Below are 22599 nucleotides of genomic sequence, written 5' to 3' on the forward strand. Positions count from 1 at the left end.
CCCAACTGTTTACCCGAGATAAGAATTTATGTACTCTGGCTCCAAACCTGGTCCTTTTGTCATACATCTGTCTGTACTTTTCTTTTTTTCTCCTTTTATTTTTTTTTTATTTTTTTCTGTCTGACTTGGAAGAAACAAGGTAGCAAGGTAAACGTGGCTTTGAAGATCGTGTCGTTATGAATCTGGACTTGAAAAGCATTTCTGATACCTGTGTATTTTCGCTGTAAAGCATTTCCCAAAGGAATTTCCCAATAGGCATAAATACTGAAACAATTTCAGGAGCAGCAGAACCACTCATAGAAACTGAACAGTGAATGTCCAGGCCTACAATAAAATTTGTATTTATGTTTTCAGCCATTTTAGCATCTTTCTTGAGGCCTGTTCTGTTATTGTTCCTCACACTAGTTATCTTGTTATGAATATTTAAGAAGTCTCACAGGAAATTATGGGCATGGGACTCAAGCAAGATTTCCTGCCTCTTAATCACTACGGAGTGACACTTTCCTGACACAGTCTACTGAACAAAAAAGCAACTTACATTTTGGTAGTTACACTGAAGTGGAATAGTAAGGGGTAAGCAACAGTGGTAGAAGGTGTCCAGTACAGTAACATTTTATTGTTGTTCTTGTTGTTTTCTAACTATAGTGAAAAATTTATCTGGTGGAACTCCTGAAACAACAGCAGAAAAAAAGTAAGAAGCCACCCATGTATATTCCACACCTTCAGCAACATCAGACATGCTAAAAAATGCTAAGAAAGGAAAAATGGAGACTAGGTTATCTGAAACAAGGGCTTCAAATCAGCTATGAAACAACTGAGAACTGAAAAGATTAAAATTGATCATTTTCTTATTTCAGTATTTGAAAGGGATGACAGAAGCATGGATACACAGTTTGGTTTTCTGAAAAGATAGCTTATAAAAATTAACATAGATTTTAGAGTTTAAAACATGCATTTGAACGTCTGTGGTTGTACATTATTTACTACTGTACACTCACAAAAATTTTGCAGACAGGCAGTTTTGAGAATTGCTTCTGAAGATTTCTAGGAAAAAAATGCTTTTCCATTTTTCATAAACTACTTCTTACTTTGAAATTCAAGAAGCATATGAAAACTTAACAACTTCTAGTTATCTTTTAACAGAAACACAGCAACATTTACCCAAAAGGAAACTAAAAACCCATCCATAAGCCACCATTTCCTATGACAGACAAATTCCTAAGAGGAGAGATCACCCTGACATATTATCTTAAACCTCAGTAGAGCACATATTCTGCATTTTAACATGAAAAATAAATGCATTACATGTTACAATGACCTACCATTAGTTCTGAGACATCACACTCTGAACACTATCAGTTAAATTTCTCATAACAGATCTTTCAAAGAGCCTAGATTATTATATGACAGGACAGTTCCTTTCAGTCTCTGCCCCTATTGTTATATTAGAGACTATGAAACCAACAGCACTCTGTAAGAACTAACTTGCTCAACTTAAAACTTGCCCCTTCCTACCATGACTATATTAAAATAATTCAGACTAGATGTTAATCACCAGACGAAGATCCCAACTGTCTAAATAACTGAACTTTTTGATACGAAAAAAGTTCAAATTCCAGAAGCAGAGATTCAAAACACCCCAACTTTAGCAATTATCAATTAAAGGAAATAAAATTGGTACAGTAAGAGGAAAGCATTTCTATTGTAGCCCCAAAGTCTATCTCAGAACATGAAGAATTGTGGGGGGGGAGGGGGCGTGAATGGTCACTTAACCCTCATTTCTTTAGGAACTACCACATCAGTATCAACAAGCTGTAGTTTTCTAAACTATTGTGCAAAAAAGTACTGTGCTAAAAATATGTTGTTACTCAAACTTGGAGATATTCTCTCCAGAGATAGGATTTCCTGATATGAGAATCAAATTAATAGGAAGTGCCCTTCCTGTGTTTTCTAGACTGCTAGACTAATGAGTTTGTTTTCAACAGACTTTTAAAAACGAAAGAAAGAGGGAAAGAGGGAAAGAGGGAAAGAGGGAAAGAGGGAAAGAGGGAAAGAGGGAAAGAGGGAAAGAGAAAAGGAGTAGATTAAACAATGGATTGGTGGTCACTACTTTAAAGTAAATTGAGCTGGTATACGAAGTATATGTGTAGTAGACCACCATCTTCTCCATGATGCTGTAGCAAAATTGATTTCCACAAGGAATTTTTACAGGAATTCCCCCGAGACTTTGTCATTTGGTAACATTTTCTTTACATGTAGCTGTATTAAAACCTGATGGGAATGCTTCTGAAAGAACCAAGCACAAAGATAAACTCCCAGGGAAGTCATTTGTATGTAGAGAAAGTCAACAGCTCTAACCAGGTGTGTACTATGCCAAAACTAACTCATTCTAACTGAAAAACACTATATACATTTAACACTCTTAACTTGAACTGTAACTATATCGCATATACTCTGTAAGATACTACAGGTTAAAAATACCTTATCTAGGACTGACTACATCAAAGTAACAGCCAAAAACAATTTTGAAGAAAAATGACTGTGCTTCACAACCAATTAACTTTTCAAGGTGTTCTGCATACAGCAAAAACATGCAGCCAACAAGCTGAAATATGTGCACAAATGGAGCTTTCTTTTTAATCCTAGTTACATACTTGATTTTGATTTCCAAGGGATGAGGGAAAATCAGACGGTTCCAGCACACAGTCAGACTAGGAAGCTCAACAGTCTCCTTTACTATTGTCTTTTCCAACATGCTCAAAACACTAACCCATCATTAAGGACAGATAACAATATAGATTTTGTCAGACTGGATCCCCTTGACTTCCCACTGCACAAACCCAGGTTCCTGCAAGATGCTTGGGTTTCTGCAACATTATGTCACCAACAGGGGATGACCAGCTGCAATGACTGGCAGATTCCCATGGAGAAACAAAGCTTCTTTTATCTGATAATAAGCTTTATCTTTACTACTTCCAAATTAGCTGACTTAAAACATATACAGCAGTTCTGTTCTATAATTAAACTTCATATATAGAGACACAAAAGATTTTTGTCTTGACACAGATTTATTTCTTCTTGAACTCCCTGGTTAATAGCAGCTAACTTACTTGTTTATCATAAATTTATCTGATTCTGATAGTTTGTTATGTTAAAAAAAAACAAACAAACAAACAAACAAAAACTTTAATATAAATTTATTTTAATAAAATGCTCTTTTCATCCAGGACTAGTAAATCATCATTCAGTTTTCACACAATTCAAGATTCAAAGAAAGCCAAGCCCTGTTCTTGTGGGAGATCTTAACCTTTCCACCTGACAACATTGCTGATAATGACTCAACTGTAAAAATCAGGACAAGTTCTCAGGAATTTTCCTCAAAGCCATGCCACTCCTATCCTATGGCAAGAAGTATGAGACACGCTGATGTAATCCTGTGCTTTCCTGTATATTGAAGTAAGTACTAAACATTTCCCCTCTTTATGGAATGCTTAAAGTATTTTATCTTTTTTTTTTAATGCAAATTTTGGAAAGAATGTAGGCTAGCCATAGATAAACCTTAGAAACACTTCAAACATATTTTGTCTTTTTAAATTTCAATGTCATTAATCTCAGAAGAATATGACTTTTAAAATCTTGTGTCAAAATTTGTATTTCTAATATGCTCAAAGCCAGGTATCTCCATATGTTTTTCTACTATTTAAAAAAAAAAAAAATCCACTTTAATGGCAAACCTTAAGATTGGTGCAGACCAAAGAAATAGCTTAACTGTGCTCTGGCCAGAGCATGAGCTGGAAGGAAAAGAGTTCAAGTCTCAAGAAACATCAGCCTGCCATTGAAACTGCCCTGTGATGAACCCCTCAAACATCTTTTTGAGATGAGTTCTCTTACAGAAGCAGTACCTCTGTGTTGTAAGAGGAGCACAAAAGACAGAAAACTAAAGGCAGGACTGACAGATGTACCCTTTCTTCTGAACTTTGAGTATAATTTGTATGCGACATGTAATTTTTGAAGACCTTCAGTGTATTTCCTGAAACAAAAAGAGGAAAAAACTTCAGCTATAGAAATAAACAAAAATCTCACCTTGTTATGTTCATACTTGTACGGGATTTTGAGGGTATCCATTGCTCTGATCATGGCCTGCATTGCTGTGAAGATATTCTGGTACACCAGTTTTGTAAAGCCCCTTTTGTCTTCATCAGAGTAACCTGATCCATGAATGATTCTCATCTGCTTGATAAATGTGCTTTTGCCACTCTCTCCGGTGCCTGCAAGACAAATAAGAAGGATATACTTTAGTCACTGGATGCAAACATGATTTTTTAGCACAATGCTGACAGCTTGTTTAGTGCAGGGCAGAACAGTGTCAGGTGTTCTACACTTGTAACTGTAACTACAAGGATCAATTGGATATGGAACAGCATTACCAGTAACAACAGATGTACTGCTGAATTGAAACTTGCATTTTGAAGATGTGATATAGAAGGGCGATTTAACAACTGAACTAATACCTAAACCAAACCTCATAAATATGAGTATAATATAAAAAAATCACACATACATCTATGAGTATAATATAATGCGTATGACCAAATATTTAAAATAATGTAAATGTAAATTTCAGTTCTTGAAAATACTGTCCAAAATCTCTATCTTCAGATACTTACTATGAGACTTTTTAAAGCATAAAAAACCATAAAGTAAGAAGAAATTATCGTTTGGTCAACTTGCAGGATATTATGATAGGCAGCAGCGAACAACCAAGAGACTAAAAAAATAAATAAACTAAATACTGTAACAATTACAGCCCTGCAAACCTTAACCTAAGAAACATATGAAATCAGCCTTAATTAAGATTTGGCTCATATTCATTAATGGGTGGTCATTCCTTCCTTCAGATTTCTTTCTGTCTTTGTATTTTCAACAAGCCACAATTTTTAAATTTTTTTTTTTTTTAATGAACATCTCTGAGTATTTGTCTATTTAAAATTAAGACCTTCTTGTTAGAAATTTCATGCAGGATACATCACACATTTTTTCCCTTTCAATGAGCTCATCCTCTGTGATTAGAAGAGCTTATCTAAATTATTCCAATGTTTGCTTAAAAGGCGGAGTTGAAATTTAGAACGAACTATAGTTGCACAGCACTATAAACCCTACGTCCAGTCAGACACCCAGCCCTCCAGGAAACCCCACACATTCACCAGGGTGCGTTGCTCAGTGCAGTGCTTTTCAGCCTTGCAGCCTGGGATTTACTTTAATCATTTTTGTAAGGGTTTCGTGCCTCCTACTTGGCACTCAGGACACAGGCAGCCTGGTGAGCTACATGGTGTTTCAGGTGCGTTTCACGGCAGCACAATGCACAGTTAAAGCATGACGTTGCACTGGCAACCCTTCAGCAGTTCTGAGGTAGCACACACTAAGCTGGAAGCCTCTTAAAACCACGAGCATTATTGTGAAACCTTCAATCTCATTTCTCATACATACAGAACAAACTTCTAACAGAAGTCTTCCTTACACACATTCCCAGAAAATCAAGCAGAGTGCTATATTCTGACCTATTTTACATTTTCTGGGGAGACATGAGTGATTGTTAGTGTAATGAAAAAGGACATGCTCTGAAGTTGAAAAGTGAGACCAAGCCTGCTACCACACTGCCTTCACTGAGATTCTCAGCCTGTGCTGTGGCCAAGAGCACAGCACAGAAGGCACCAACCACCTCTGCAGGGCACTGCATAGCCAGCAGGCAGAACTCTCCCCCTGCGACCTGACAAATTGCAGATGACAAAACTGAGAAGAGCGACCAATACACCAAGGGGACACGCTGACATCCTGAGGGACCTTGAGAGGCTGGAGAAATGGGCTGACAGAAACTCCGTGAAGTTCAATAAGGAGAAGGATGAAGTCCTGCAGCTGGGAGGGAACAGCCCCAGGCACCAGTACATGCTGGGGGACACACAGCTGTAAAGCAGCCCTGCAGAAAAGGACCTGGAGGTTCTGGTGGACACCAAGATGAATATGAGCCAGCCAATGCCCAAGCTGCAAAGAAGACTACTGGTATCATGGACTGTACTATGTAAAGTATTGCCAGCAGGTTGAGAGACATGTTTCTCCTCTACTCAGCCCTGGTGAGGCCACACCTGGAGTGCTGTGTCCACTTCTGGACTCTCCAGTACCAGAGGGACATGGACATCCTGGGGACAATCCACTGGAGGGTGATGAAGATGATGAAGGGACTTCCTATAAGGAAAGCTGAGCAAGCTGGGGCTGTTCAGCATGAATAAGGTAAGGTTCAGGGGGCATCTTATCAATGTCAATAAATACCTGAAGCAAGGGTGCAAAGAGGATGGAGGTCCATACTATTTTCAGTAGTGCCTAGTGCCAGAACAAAAGCCAATGGGCACAAACTGGAGCACAGGAGGATCTCCCTGAACACCAGGAAGCACTTCTTCAATGTGTAGATGACAGAGCACTGGCACAGGCTTCCCGGAACAGTAATGGAGCCTCCCTTCCTGGAGATCTTCAAAAGCCTGGTGATTAAAAACATGGTCCTGGACAAACCGTTCTAAGTGACCCTGCTTTAGCAGGGGTTGGACTAGATGACCTCCAGAGGTCCCTTTCAGCCTCAGCCATTCTGTGAAATTTGTGCTAACCAAAGGCTGGCCTTCACAATAAAAGTGATGTATTACAGGTAGTCCTGGGTGAGTAATATCTTTCTGATTTCCAATTGATCAGATCTCAAGGTGAGATCTTTATACTTCTGGAATCTACTACAGATGCCTTTCCTTAAGAATTTATAAAATTATTGACCTAGTCAATACGGAATTATTATACCATTTTCTCTCTTTCTGAAACATATGAAGCAGAGTCATGTTCATGTGAATCAAAGTCATATAAGTGATGTTCCTGTATATAAGTGAAATAAATATACACATACACAGATTTGGTAATATTTGCTAGTTTACCTGTAAGTTATGTCACACGTTTATTAAAACGTCCGTTCAACTTGAACCTCTAATGCACAGAATGGCATGTGGTATGTCTTTTTGACATGATTAACTCTTACCAAGAATTCTGCTTTAACACAGAAGAAAGCGAATTGCACCAAGCATTCAGAACTGGGGAACCCTGAGTCATTCAAAACCCCCAAATGCAAATTTAGTAATTTAGTGTTGAGATAATTGTATTATTGCTTGTATTGCTGTGATAATTGTATTATTACTTTTGTTATCTGAACTGTTTTAAAAACTGAAGCATTTAATTCTTTATTTAATTCTTTTAATCTGTGGAGGGGTATGGGTATCAAAGAGTATAGGTACCACACACAATTGGGAAGAAGAGATACCGATAAAGCAACCTGTGTCAAATTAGAGGAGACAGTGTTTCAGAGTACTGACATCTTAAGCATGTCTACAAAAATGCAATACACTGGCATAGAAAATTAAAATCCAAAGAAGTATCAAAAACCTATGTAGTCTACATCTTACTGCTTCTTGTGGTTGTTTAGTTGGGTGGCATTGTACTATGACTTTGTCAGCTGAAGACCAGTAACAAACTATCCTTGGAGACTTAAAGGCATATGGGGTGTATGTGTGTGTGCACTTCTCCAATGAAAAGAGGCTGAGGGAGTTGGGGTTGTTCCGCCTGGAGAAGAGAAGGCTCTGGGGAGAACTCGTTGCAACCCTCCAGTACCTAAGGGGAGCCTGAAGGAAAGCTGGGGAGGGACTCTTTGTCAGGGAGTGTACAGGACGAGGGGAATCGCTTTAAACTAAGTGAGTGTAGATTTAGATTAGATATAAGGAGGAAATTCTTTACTCTGAGGGTGGTGAGGCACTGGAACAGGTCACCCTGAGAAGCTGTGGATGCCCCTGGAAGTGCTGAAGGCCAGACTGGATAGGGCTTTGGGTAGCCTGGTCTCGTGGGAGATGTCCCTGCCCATAGCAGAGGGGTGGAACTGGATGGTCTTCAAGGTCCCTTCCAACCCAAACCATTCTATGATTCTACATATGTATGAAAAATATATATTTTCTGTACATGTAAATATGTAAACACTACCCATATATGTGAAACAGACTCATTTATATGTTCTATGTGTATTTTTCATTTCAACAAATAAATAAGCAAACCACTATTTGTACATATTAAAAAAATGGTATCTGTTTTTTGAAGGCCATTTAAAGCTTTGCCTCAAGTCTGTCCCTCTTCAAGTCAGTGCTCAAACATTCCTTCTATGTAAGCACACAGGCTAATCTTTTGGTTGTGTCATTAGCAAAAATGAGAACAGTTCTAGCCCTCTGCTGCACAGAGTGCCACATATAGAGGGGCAATATGTGAAAAGTAGTCCTGGTGAAAAAGGAAATCATGGAAAAATACCTGCAAAGAATACACTAAAATTAGATAAAAATAAAAATGATAGCAATAAAAATTACAGGAATGCCCCAAGATTACTAGGAGGTGAGAATGTTCATTTTCAGCACAATATACAGGAACTGACAAAAATTTCACCTTGATAGTTTCTCTTAGATTGTTATGATCGAGGGTAAGTCTTTTTTATTGTTGCTGACAAGAAGTGCACACAAAGAAAATGTTAAGCATAGTTTTGTTTTTTAAAGAAAAGAATGGAATCAAATCTTTCTGTAAGAAAGTCCTGTTTACATGCAAACTGTTCAGTAATGACAGAACACAATTTACAGCGTTTTGCTCAGATACTTTGACCAAACCAAACAATTAGGAAGAAAACAAGCAAGATTATTTACTGTCATGTAAACAGGGAAAAGTTGGACATAATGAATTACCTGGGTTAGCTAAGCAAAACTCCAATCATTACAGCATTATCCCTGCTAGACAATGGGTTATTACTGTTACAGCACTGCAGTCAAACCTAGTTTTTTTTCTTTTTTCTTTTTTTTTTAACGTATTTTTTAGCCTTTTAAAATCCTATGATTGGTATTACGAGAATACCAAGGCAAGGACTGATACCACATCACGTTCTCTACAGCCTCGCCCATTACAGAGCAAGTTAAGAGATACAACTTGGCAACACAGGCCTAATCTCATCACTACCGTAAACAACAACAAACAACACTGGGTAATAGCCAAAAATTAGACTCTTGAGTGGGTCCGTTTTGCTTGGTGAAAAACACTAAACTGAGAAGTGGATTTAAAAAATCCACATGTACTGTGAGCAAGTGCTTTACTGCTTCTGTTAACAATTGCTAACCAACATCATCCCAGATGATACGGCTCTAGCTGATACAAGGAAAGAGCAAAGGTGAAATAGTAATGCAAAAGATTGCAGAATAGAGCAAAGTAGAAAAAACTATACTGAGGTCAATTTTCTGCTGATGCCATTGCATGTTTAAATTAATCAATACCTGCATCTGAAGACAGTCAAGCAACATACTCTCATCTGTCAGAAGACCGCTGAATACCACACAACATACCTGAAACTTTTTAAAATAAATAATAATAAACCATCCCTCCTCGTCTTTTAAAAAGGATGGCTCTCCTCTCAAAATATGACCCCAATATAAAGCTTGAGTAGTATTTTGCAGATAAATCTATGGAAAGCTTCCTGGTTCAACCACTGACTTAAAAGAAGTAACTAACATCCCTTAAAAAAAAAAAAAAAAAAAAAAAAAAAGACAAAAAACATCTCAAACAGTGATGAATTCCCTTTTTACACAGCGTGGAGGTTTATTAAAAGTTTGTAGTTTTGAAAGAGTTTAGCATCTTACAATACGGCAAATCTCTGAACACCTCCCAGAAGCTTTTTTTTTTTTTTAACAGTAATAGCAACAAATATTATTGCATCATCAAGGGTTTTTATGACCAGAGATCTGCCAGATCCCCAACAGTATTATATCCAAGAGCAAAACCAGGAAGGAAGTTAGGTTGTTAAAATGCAGCAGTAACCCCTTACACACACCATGCACAATTTACTACATGATTGCTGTTTTTCCTGGTGCACACCCTCTAAAAACGAAACTACAAAATGTTGAAACGCAACATTATTTGCCCTGGGAGATATACTGAAAAACAAAACACATTTAATTTTTATTAAGTGGCAATGCAGCTCCTGGCAGAGTGGCTTCAAAATTCATCTGGTGCCTGACAAGGAAGAGTCAGAAAAATAATTAAAAAATAATTCAAACTAGAAACCTAGGTAGGCAAACTTTTCTTACACATGGTTGTGTGACGCATACCTGTACTTGATTTCCCATTTCTCTGCATTGTAGCTTAAATAAATCTGAAGTAGTACCTTGTGGGTTCAAATACGAGGAGGTTTTTAAAGTAAAACCACGAAGATGCCATTCTCTAAATAAAATCCACATTGGCATCTGTTAAGAGACTGAAAGCAGCTAAACTAAGCCTGACTCTCTGTGTTTATTCCTAAGTTTGATCTATAAAAAGAAAAAAAAAAAAAGAGGTCTATTTTATTGGTTGAAGATATATATATATATAGATTAGATAAGCCTAGAGGGAAAAAGAAAATGAGATTCTTAATATATAAGAAAAAGAGTCAATGAAACCTGCTACCTTGTTAGTCACAGTCTACATACATGTATTAAGAAGCATTAAATCCATGACGCATACCTTCACAGAAGACTGGCTTTTGGCTTGTGCACCATCCCATGCAGACTGGTGCAGCCTGGCAGTTCTCTCTGCTGACCATTTTTATACCTGAGGCATTACTGCAACTACACTGTTTCACCAAATATTTACTCGGAAGAAAACAAAGTCTGTTGCAAGCTATCTCTGAGATGTGAAGAACAGTGCAGAAATCAAGTTCATCAGGTATTAAGTACTAAATTAACTCCTTTGAGGACTAAGAGCTAAAGCAGTAATAGAGAGGTTACACACGAGAAGAAAAATGTTTGATTTCAACTATAAAGTTGTATTCCACTTGGAGGAGAGTTTTATGTCCTCTCTGCTACTACCAATTCAGCTAAAGAGAAAACAAAAAATATTCCTTCTTGTGTTGCTGTTCCAGCAGTGGAATGCAAAAGGATCGCATTTCTGCTGAAACCAAGTACTGTCCTGTATCAAAACACGAAAACCGCGCAGAATTCAGGCCTTGGACTGGCCTGGCTCTTTAGGTGCCAAAATATCTGAAACGTATTACAGCCTGCATGCGGTCATCCCCGGAGCTCGAGCGAGAGAGCCAGTCTGTCCCACCGCCAGGAAGCGGGACCGTCAGCCCGGCTGCCGCAGGCCACTGGCGGGCTGTGCGGCCGAGCCCCGGCAGGCTCCGCAGCTCGGCCACCAACACCGACCGGCGGGCAGGCCCTGGAGCCGAGCCAGGTTCCCCGTCCTGATGCTTGACCAACAGATGCTCACCCCCGCGGCCTGCGCCCAGCCTCCTGTCACAGAGGCGGCCAGGACTGGAGAGCTGCCCGTTGGCGCCAAGGTGGCGCAGCTACCGCCTCGCGGTCCTGCCCGGCTGAGGGCTCCTGCGGCACAGTGCAACTCTTCTGTCCATTGCTCTCTCTCTATATATGTATATATTACCTCCATGACGCAATCTATCTCCGTACAGTAACTCCTGTGCGGTATTAAAGCACCACCCCATGCCTCCAACCATTTTATATAATTATACATTCATTTGGGAGGTTGACTATTTCCATCTCAGTCACAAAACCAGAGATACATCTCTAAAGGATTTAAATGACAAATCATCCAGAGACATGAGTAAATGTGCAATGAGGAAATACTACGAGCCCTGATAGCAAATACAATAGGCGTATTTATATTTTCCCTAAAATGAGCAGTAGTACAACAGTATCCTCCCTTTGTGATTACCAAACTCCTTAATTAACACAGAATCACAACAGATTACGTCTCACACGAGTCATCTGACTTTAGGAAGCATTTTCAGTTATGTTTCAGCTACACTGATGGAAAAGGCTACGGCAGGAAAGCATCTGAAGATTCCAGCAAGGCAACAAAACGAGCCCAAAAGGGAGCTAACGTCTCCCAAGTTCTGTTCCTGCAACATTAGCACACAGCTTTGTATTAATGTTAAAAACTGGATAGAATTAACTATAAAAAGACTACAAAATCAACTTATGAGAGAAACCTGAGTGATGAACTTTGCAATTTAATAAAGCACAGGTTTAAATTAAGACCAAATACTAAAAACCTGGGAGAGGTGTCATACTGCTTTATTGCCAAGAGCTTGTTCCACTGACAAAAATTGCTATGTACTCATACTCATCCTTTTAACTAGTCTGATCATGATCTAAATCTGCATATTCCACTTGCTTTCAAAAACAAAAAAGGAAAATAAAAGGACAGCACATCATCATTTTGCTGTCCACTAAATTACCTCCTTTGTATCATTTTAGTAATTTATGAACATACAGTTAAGATAGCTACCAATATTAATGAAAGAAAACAAAATATCTTTTCATGAATGACTCATGTAACAACAACAAGAAAGTCTGGCAAGATAAGTAACGATTCCTTCCAAAAAAAAAGGACTAACAGAATTCCATGAATACAGCTCAGAATGTGAAGAATTACATTGAATAAGAAGTGTGAAACATCAACATCAATCTATACTGATTGCTTCAAGAAATCTTGAATGTCTCAAAAGTTTACAAAGTATTAAGCAAATTATATCCATTACAAAAGATTAGTAAAGCTACCATACAGATTTTATAATCCAGTTTAGAAAAGGAAAATGCATCTGTATCAACTGTCTTATACCTAAGATTTTTTTCCCTGATTATTATATAGAGATATCATATTGTATTAATGAACTTCTATATAGTAAAGCATGAGAGCTGAATCCTCATACTTCTTTTAAGAAGGTAAAGAAAAACTCCCATTACAGAGACAGTCTGAATACTTTCTTATCAGAGAAATCCTGTTACACATTTAATCTGGCTATGTTTGAGAAGACAGTAAACTTTACTTGTCATTCTAGTGTAGCCACCAAACCCAAAGAAATAAAACTAATACTCATCCTCACTGTACCAGTGACACAATTAAAACAGTCCAAGTAGCTACTAAAATAAAGCCTAACTAAGACAGTGAATTGCCAACAATTGTGAAGATCGAATTAAAATTTAAAATTCAGCTGATGCTCTGCAGCTTCTTAAATGAATATTAATTCAAGGTTTTTACTGAAACAGAACCTCTCAAACTCCTTCACAAGAAATCTAGTTAATCTAGGGTAGCTTTGTGCCAGATAATCAAAACCACACTGTGCTACAATGCAGCCAGGCACAACCCATTACTGGAAGTCAGTGTCTTCCTCCCTCCACCTTCAATTCTGAAAAAAAGAACAACCCACAAAAACAAACAAACAAAAAAACCCACTGCCCAAAGCAGAAAACCTCCTTATCTTTTCAAGCTATCATCAGATCATTTTCTCAATTCTAGAGCTATCTTCTTATGGTTTGGATGTAATTTAGAGGCAACAAAGTGAGAGAAGAATTGGCTGCCTTAACAGAGGAAAAGTAACTCCATGAGATTTTACACAGCGTTGTAGAAGGGTTCAAATGAGGACAAAACCCCACCCCTGTGGGACTTTTTCCTCCCTGCTGTTGAAAGGATACTTCTGAAAATCCTTCTTTAGGGACTCCCTCAAGAGAAACAACTTTTTATACTCCATGCTTAGCTTTCTGTTTTATGTGCTTAGGAGGAAACGGATACCCCTATGAAGCTTCAACAAATTCAGCCTCTCATTCATGCAGAAAAAGTGCCAGAAACAAAGTTTCACCCTCAAGAACATTTTCCTTATGCTATTCACAACTCCAGCTGACAGCAGCTGAAAATCAGCCTTCTTCATGCTGCTGTCCCATGGAAAAAATACAAACAAAACCAGAAGCAGGCACAAGCATCAATGAAGTGGAAATACGATAAAAGTTCTTACTTTCTTGCACAGATGAAGGGCCAAATCCGGCTTTAGAAACTTATGCATTATTACTTTCTAGTGGGTTCTGACACCCACATCAGAAGGCAGAACATAGCCTTGGAAAGCTGACTCGCTTAAGGAGGCTTCAAGGCACAAAAGTGATCAGAGTTGATCACTGTTCACATAGGTGCTTGGTTTTCACCTCAGAAACAAGCCCTATGTAAAAATCCAGATAGATAAACTGACATCATCTTCACCCAACCTTTTTTCTCTATTTTAAATTGTCACCTCCCACGGGGAGATCATATACATCCACCTATGCTTTTGTAAGCTATTTATTAATAGAAAATGGTAGAAATACAGTGATCATCATCAAAATTATTAGAACCTCTCTGGTGTTGATTTCCTGTGAAAACAAACTCATCTACTATTTGAATGAAGACTGGGAGGGGGATAACTCTCCTAACTTTCTTTTATGTTCTACCTGTGGTGATTCGTTTGTGCACATAAATCAGACTGATCTATGAGATACCCTAAGGGAGGATGCAAAAAGAACAGATGTGGTCTCTTTTCAGTGGAGCCCAGTGACAGGACAAGAGGTAGTGGACACCAACTGGAACACAGGAGGTTCCCTCTGAACATCAGGGAGCACTTCTGTACTGTACGGGTGACAGAGCACTGGCACAGCTTGCCTGGAGAGGTTGTGGAGTCTCCTCCTTGGAGATACTCAAATCCCAACTCGACATTGTCCTGGGCAAGCTGGCCATGTCTGAGCAGGGGCAAGGGACCAGATGGCCTCCAGAGGTCCCTTCCCACCTCAACCACTCTGTGACTGAAAAAGCTGTGAACTGTGCAGGACTGTATTACCATGTGTGTCATGCAGACCTCTAGAAGATGGATTTCACTGAGACTTCAGTTAGTTTCTGGCACTGCAGGATAAGGCTTGAGATAGCTTGAAACTATTAACCCGTTAAGGAAGACAGCTATACAACGTGTAGTAGAACACAAAGTACTCTTGCCATTAAGGAAGCCTATCCAGTGGGTTTAAAATAAAGTTGGGAAAATAATGCAACCACATTCAAAAAAAAAGTTTACAAGTTAGTTAATACTCATTTACTATCACCTACATGTATATATATATTTTTAAAGGGGATGAGGGAACAAGGGGGGGGTGGGGATACAAAGAAATCTCCAGGATCAATTCAATAAAATGTTATTGAAAGCATCAAGATGACTTGCTGATAAATAACTTAGATATTATCACTGTACTGTAAAAAATGTATTTACATATTTTTAAGTGTTTTATTTTTATTGTTACATACATTTGTAAAATGAAATCTGCTTTTCAAGTTTATGTTTCAGTAGTCTGTGAGTGCTTCTTAGGAGGAAGTTCATTGTTTAAATTCCTTTCATGTCTCTTTCATTTTCTGTTACTCAAAGCAGTTATGAATAGACAGACATAATCCCTATTCCTAGCAGCTTCTGAGATACACCATTTTGGTGATAGCATAAACCACTTCGCTTAATCAAAGGCAAGGACAAATACTGGTAGTATTCAAAACCACTATATTTTTCCTTTATTTTTTTCATGGCTGCCAATAAGATACCTTCACTCCTTTAAAAAATACCTGTATCTTTGGTCATGAAGATCACTTTTTCTAAGATACAGCAACAAGTTTTTGCTTTTGTTTTTCCCTCTACAGGCTAACACTCTTTTCCACAAATGAAATTTCAGCCATCATAACTGGAAATTGAGAATCTGGATCTCATATTTTCTATTATAGAACATAATTATCTTGTACAAGAACATATCTACAAAACAAAAGCCGTATTTACCATGCATGCACGATCTTATACTTTGTATGCTTTGCTTTCCTGACAGCATATTTTGTGGTCTAATTTGTATTTTAAGATGTCCTGTAATACCTGAAGATTACAGTTGATGCTTATCTGTATACTTAAGAAATGCTGTAAAAAAACATTGTTATAAAATCTGTTATTTTTTACAATATGTTAACAACCAATTTGTAAAAACATGAAAATGCTTTCTAAGGAAGGTGGTTTTCTCCTCTTTTCATTTTTTTTTTTAATAATAGTTAACCTATTTTATCTTTGTGAGCTCTGTTTTGAGAGGCAGACAAACTCCTGATCTCCCACTCATTCAAAGGGCCTCTATCTGGGAGCCAAAAGGATATAGCAGAGGTGATTTCTTAGAATATGAACATTCTCTCAAAATGCATTGTGTCACTAAACCAAAACCTATATAAATGTATCTTTGCTGAAAACACAAGTTACAGGAATAGCTGTGCTTCCCTTACAGCACAATGTTTATGTCAGGCAGCATTTCTGGTATCACTGAGTATCACTGTCCTACATTTTAGTCAAAGATGGCTAGTGCTCCTTAGAATATTGAAGTAGTTTTTTCTTTAAAAAGAAAAGCGTTTGGTCACTGTTTCCAGAAAAGATACCCACTCATATTCTATGCTTTTTCCTAGATACCATGGAACATTACCATGAACCATTCCTTTGGAGGGAGGGGGAGAAAAAGAGGGGAGTATTTTGCTTTTACTTACAATAACCAGAAAGAAGTACTTTGGTTTAGGATCTTATTACTCTTATTTCACGGCATAGTAAGAACATTTTCACATGGACTTCGACAAAATAGACAAAGGTTTATATTACGAAAAGATAAATGCTGGTTCCTCTAAAAGATGAGGTAAGAGTGTTTCTTCCTTGAAGCTACTTGATATCTCACTCTGTTATGTACACCTGGGGAAGATACTAAAGTTACCCATCAGACTCTTCTGCTAACACTTTCTTTGTTTTTCATGGCTCTGAATGCTCTACATCTCTGAATTAGTAAGATAATGTGACAGCTGCTTCTGAATGTGTAATTAGACAATAGTCAACTTATTAGTGTTACTGTCAAAGGGTATTTTGGAAACACAAAGTGACTATATACCAAACGTCAGAATGCAGATACCTCTCTTAGAACTTTCCCTGATCCATAGCATCCATTCACTCAGTCAGCACTAGACCCAAAACAGAGAAGGATGCTTTCAAGCCTCAAATATACCACTATTACTAAAAAGATAAAATGTTTTTTACTTCAGTCAAACTCCAAGTATCTCCAAGTCCAAACAATGCCCAGGATCTTGCAAGCAGTGACTTCAGTGAGGAATCTGCCTGGGTGATTTTTAAAATATTCATTTTTCGGTGTAATTTCATTTTTAAGATGTATACCTTACAATGTTCTTTACCAATTGTCTATCCTCGCCGGCTTCCAGAGAAAATCCATATTGTCAGTAGCATAAATGCAATACCATCTTAAGGTGTAAGTTAAACAATAAGCCTACAATGCTGTTGTCTTGTATTTGACTGTTTTTCCTCATACCAGTGTGAAGGCAACACCCTCACATTCCTCCTTCTTCTTTGAGGAGGCTTCACAATCGCTATGTAGCTATGTAGACCTACACCTGCCTGGTTTCAAGCCCACTCATACACACTTCCTGATAAAGGATTCATCTCGCTCCAGCGTACAAGCATCCTGGCTACTCTGCCTCAGATTGGCCTCAATCTCATTACATTTTATTACATAATTAAATGGGGAGGGTGGGGGATTAGGCGTTTTGTAGGGAAGGAATAAGAAACATCATGGTAGAAAACAAGGAAAGGCAGGAAACTCCAGCTGGGAGTTCCAGCAGGAACTGCACCTGCACTGGAAGAACAGAGAAGAGGCGACCCGAGGCAGGTGGGAGGCCAGGTGACAGCAGGTATAATTTCAGAGTAGCAGCCAGGAGAAGACGCTGGGAGGCCCTTTCCCTTGGTCTGCCGGAGCAGTGCTCCTCACGCACAGCCTCTGCTCCACAGCCACTCCAGGGACCACAGCTATCGCCTCCTGGGCTGCACGCTCAACTGGGCAATTCCTTGGGAAAGCCAGCGTTCCAAGTGGAAGTTTCTCACATGGTATCAAGCAATGCTGCGACAAGCTCTGTCACCGAAAGACCCGTACGTTATAACTAACAGAATCCCTTCACCCCTTCTCCCCCAGAAAATGCACAGAGCCCAGCAGAGCTGACAGCTGAGCAGGGAGCTGTGGCGCTGCAGTAAAACAACAAAAACACTGCTGCGTTTTTATGTCCAGCTTTCCAATAGCGTGAGAGACTCAAGAGCTGGGTTCATATTCCCCTGGCTCCTGAATGCCCACTGTCTCTCAGAGCTGTGTGTGCTTCTCGCCACACCAGCGCAGGCTCACATGTGCACACACACACACACGGCCAGCCAGCAACCCGTGCTGGCTCCAAGGCCGGCAGCATTATAAATCCACCCAGCGGCAAGCACAGTTCCAGATACTGTGGCACACTTCCTGCAGCTCATGGCAGACTGTCCTTAACCTGGGAGGGCTTTTTAATGGCTATTTCACTTGGAGAGTGTCACTAGCTGTGCATTTTTCACTGCCCCTTGCACTTTGATGCCTTCTCAGCCACAGCAAGGTGCCTGCCGTGCACGCCCAAGGCAGCTCCTGCACAGGAGGCGGCCCCTTTGCTTCTAGATCTAGCAAGACCTGCAACATTAACAGAAGCATCACTACACAATTTCATGTTTTAATCAGGCTCCGTGCATATTTTAATACACTGATACGCATGCACACAGAGCTGTGAAGGCTCTGTAGACACAAATATACCACTGGCACTCTGAGTTTAAGAAATCGGGTCAAGGGTAATAGAAGCAAAGAACAGGTTTATAATTAAAAATTTATAATTAGATTCACCACAAAAAAAAATTCCCTGCTTTTTATTAAGAAAAAAAAAATAGAAAGTAAATTGAATAGCAAAGTTCTGAGAGGACACATCCTTGCTAGCCTTATACACTGCAGCATACAGGTATTTTCATGCTAGCTACATGGTTATGGAAACGTACATTCTCAGATGCACCATTTGCTAGTGGAAAGAACTGAACAGCCAGCCAGTTCCACGCTTGTGGTGAATGGAAGGACGGAAGCTATTCACTAAGAACATGCTACTAGAAGATGCCAGGGACAGAGGGGCAGGTTTCACTGGTCAAAGCATCCAGTCACATCACTTTGTACCTGCAATTGTAACAGCGTGGAGCACTAGCATGCTGCACCACTTAAAGCGCTGTTTTTTAGTGCTTTTTACCAGCAGAGCATAGTTCCCTCGTCTCCACTTGCTGCTGCTTCAGAAGGGCGCGGGGCACGCATGCCCACGGAGCTGTTCCAGCTGCTGGGCCCAAACCTGGCCCCTCCGCTGAGCCATTTCGGCAGCTCGAAGTTAGACTTGCTGCTGGCTGCAGAACACTAGGTACACATGTACACTAAACATTGACCGAGGATGGCTAGATTAAAAAATAACTGCCTTTTATTTATAAAGCTAGTAAAACACGTACGGTAATATCAACTAGAACGCAAAGGAAATTATGGACAGGGAACACCTTGCTGCCTTTCAGAAGAAGTATCCATTCGCTGGATGCTTTTCAGTGCTAGAGGAAACCTTGGGAAACCCAGGAAGCAGGAGCACTGAGTTACAACTGCTCTACTCCAGCCAGTAACGCGTTTGGCAGGGATGAGGCCGCGTGCCCCAGAAACAGCCACCTCCCTTCTCTCCCCGTCTCTTCATGGTTGTGACCTCTCTCGAGGTGACTTGTGGCTTCCTGTTTAATGAACGGCCATGTGCTGTTCATTGGCATGGGATTTCTTGGCATTATCAAGACTGCTCTACCTCCGCATCTGAGAGAAAGCTCAGAACTCACTGAAGTCCCTGGCTAATGAAGCCTTCCGTAGTGCTGGGCTGTTGTTTTACGGGCATTCACATAACCCTACTTTTCACTGGTTACATTTGCTTCCTGTCCCACAGAGGTGGCTCAGATACACTTCTAGCCATTTTTCAGTGCTATGCAGCATGACTTAAGGACACGCTGAAGTAGGTGATCAGCCACTATTCTGATTTTGTACACCGAATTTAACTGTCAGGGTGGAGAACCGTAACACAACCACAGCTCACACAGGGGCGTGAGGGGGAAGGACGTCTAGTTTGTTTGTCATTTTTTTCTTTCCAGAGGAAACTTTTACTTCCAGGAAGTAAACATTTATTTTACACGTCATTCCTTTGCACAATAGTCAAATGAAAAGTGTTCCAGTCCAACTCTTTAGTTTATATTTTAGGCTATTAAAATGTTATCCACACAAGTCAACATTATTCATAAATTTTTTGTATTATAATTTCAGTTCAACTATAAGAACAGCCAAACAACCAAGCGCACATCCAGCTGTCAACACAAACCACACGGTTAACCATCAAAAGACCTAAACAAGGATTTACTTCCAACAACCGCTACGGTAAGATTCTGCAAGGTGATCATATCTGCGACTTCCATATTGATTTCTTCTTTTGCATCACCCCGATCATACCTTTGCAATAAGAACACAGTATCAAAGAAAAAGCTGGCTTATGTAGAGTTCACAAGGCCTGTAAATCCTCTTTCCAGAGACACAAGAAGGCCCAAATCCACAAATGTGTGGAGGAAACAGCTAATGTGAAGTTCTTCCAGATTAAAAAATTGAAATACTTTTATTGAATAAGCTGTAGCCTCTGCATCAGACAAATGCATGAACAGTAGTTTCTAAATACATTTTAAGTAGGAATGGAACATCTGATACTGTCTTGTGAAAAATCCTGGGAAAGTTAGAGTGTCATCTTCATTCACAGGCCTGCTCTAAAAGGAAGGAAGAATGAACGAAGTTACAGATAATAATTTAGGACAATTAAAAAATAGCATAGAGCCTTTGGATATATAAAGAAAGAGAAAAACATCAGCACAACAACACTCTTCCCTAAACGTCTTCCGTCTTTTTAATATAAAAGTTCATTTTATGGACAGTCCAAATGTTGAAATTCTTCAACATGAAGTATTATTAATAATACTATTTCTTCACAACTTCTGGCTAACAGACTTCCCACACGGCCTGTGGCATCATTCTGCAGGATCCACAACTTAGAGATCCCCATCACCAGCAAAGAACGAGGCATCGCCTCCACGGCCTGTGCATGCCTTTCGGACACGATTTCCTCTTACAAGCCCACAAGCAGTTGTTCAGCCTGCCCCTGCACATCCTTTTTTTCCCCCATGTCAGTGTGCGGAAAAGAGCTCTGTGCAGAAGAGGTCGACTCAGCCTGCAAGACCAAGGCTTTAGCCGTACACTCCACATGGCACACATGCAGGTTAGCACCTGAAAAGGGAGGACACAGAAGCAGCCCGTCCTCTGCTCGTGGTACAGGCGCGGGCCAGGAAGTCCCCTGAGAGGCTGACAGGGCAGAATTTATTTCTGGAGCACATCAAGATCCTGAATCCTTCCAATATCGGCAATGTGAAGCCAAGAGGTGAGAGAGCAAGGGGCATTTGAAAAAGGATTAGGATGTCACGCTTATCAGCACCTGCAGCCAGCACTACACAATGCTTTGTAATGTTTCTGCTTATAAGAGGGATGGGAAGCACAAGCCAACGAGATAGCCAGACAGTCCTCAGTGCTGCTTCTTCCTCAGCTGGCTGCCAACTTTAGGGACACTTTTAACTGACCCCAGCTGTTTCATCTGCCACAGAAGAAATACAAGAAAAAGTCCAGCTGCTCCACCACTACTGCACTGCAGACCCAAACACTGCGAGAAGTCTTTGTGCATTAGTAAAAAAATTAACCACTGAACCCTCCCAGATAAGTACATAGCAGTTGCTGATTCATGTATCCACATCCAGCCTAAGCAACACCTCTTGCTAATTAGCAATTACGTCCTCAAAAACATTTGCCAAGAAGCTGCATCTCTCTTATAACATGATCTACAAAACTTGTAAGCATTCTCACATCTGTGTTCAGAAGACAGAGTTGGTCCTCTAATGCCTGGCTCATGCAAGTGTTGCATAAGAGACAAATAGAGTGTTTTTTTAGGAATGCTCTTCAATTTGTAGGTGTTCAGAAATCTGTTACCTAGTAAATAACAAGAGGTACGTCAACTCTTTTAAAAAAACAGTTGCTCTAAGTAGTTAAAGACTACTTTCTCACTGTGGCAGACAAACAATAAAAATGTAGCAATGCACTAAAAGACGATGAGCAAATCCCAGATGCTCTGTGTTGTTCCCTGTTATAAAATCTACAAGGATTGTTTCTACCTCAATCAGTATCAAGCCCTTTTGAATGCCACCACAGGTCAGCTTTAAAATCTGATAATGAAGTTTCACTGTGCTGTCTTCACAGCTTTCTGAATTGCATAGTTTCATCTGTTTCCTAAAGATGAACAAAAACAGAGAAAAAAAAAAAGAAAAAAAAAAAACATTTTAAAGGCTTCTGCAAAAGTTTGCAGAGACTAATACTTTTATCAGGTATCACACAGATCGACTTCAACTTACCAAGTACTTGTATTTCCAACAAAACAACTTGAAAGTCACAAACTAAGAATAAAAATGTTTTTTACACTTTAAAAAAAAAAAAAAAAACTTTCAAAATGTGAAAACTCTGAAAAAATATTTGAGTCTTTTATACTATTACTATTTGAGTCTATACTATACTATCTGAGTCTAAAAATAACTGAGTCGTGCAGTTATTTCTGTAAACCAAGTAAAATAAAAAGAACAAGAGAAAGCTCACAATGTATCTGTATAAAAATACACATTATTATACTACACTTTTATTTTAGGATACAAATAATAGAATTCCACTATCAGAACTA

General features: G+C 39.3%; 1 protein-coding gene across 1 annotated transcript in view; it reads right to left on the minus strand.

Annotated features, from left to right (window-relative positions):
- LOC118156017 (guanine nucleotide-binding protein G(q) subunit alpha) overlaps window positions 1–22599 on the minus strand; it is a 133812-nt gene that overhangs the window by 84603 nt on the left and 26610 nt on the right. Inside the window, exon 2 of the mRNA XM_035309757.1 lies at window positions 4084–4268. Coding sequence (XP_035165648.1) covers window positions 4084–4268 — 185 coding nt within the window. The remainder of the gene's footprint in view (window positions 1–4083; window positions 4269–22599) is intronic.

This window comes from Oxyura jamaicensis, chromosome Z (genome assembly GCF_011077185.1).
Source record: "Oxyura jamaicensis isolate SHBP4307 breed ruddy duck chromosome Z, BPBGC_Ojam_1.0, whole genome shotgun sequence".
NCBI lineage: Eukaryota > Metazoa > Chordata > Aves > Anseriformes > Anatidae > Oxyura > Oxyura jamaicensis.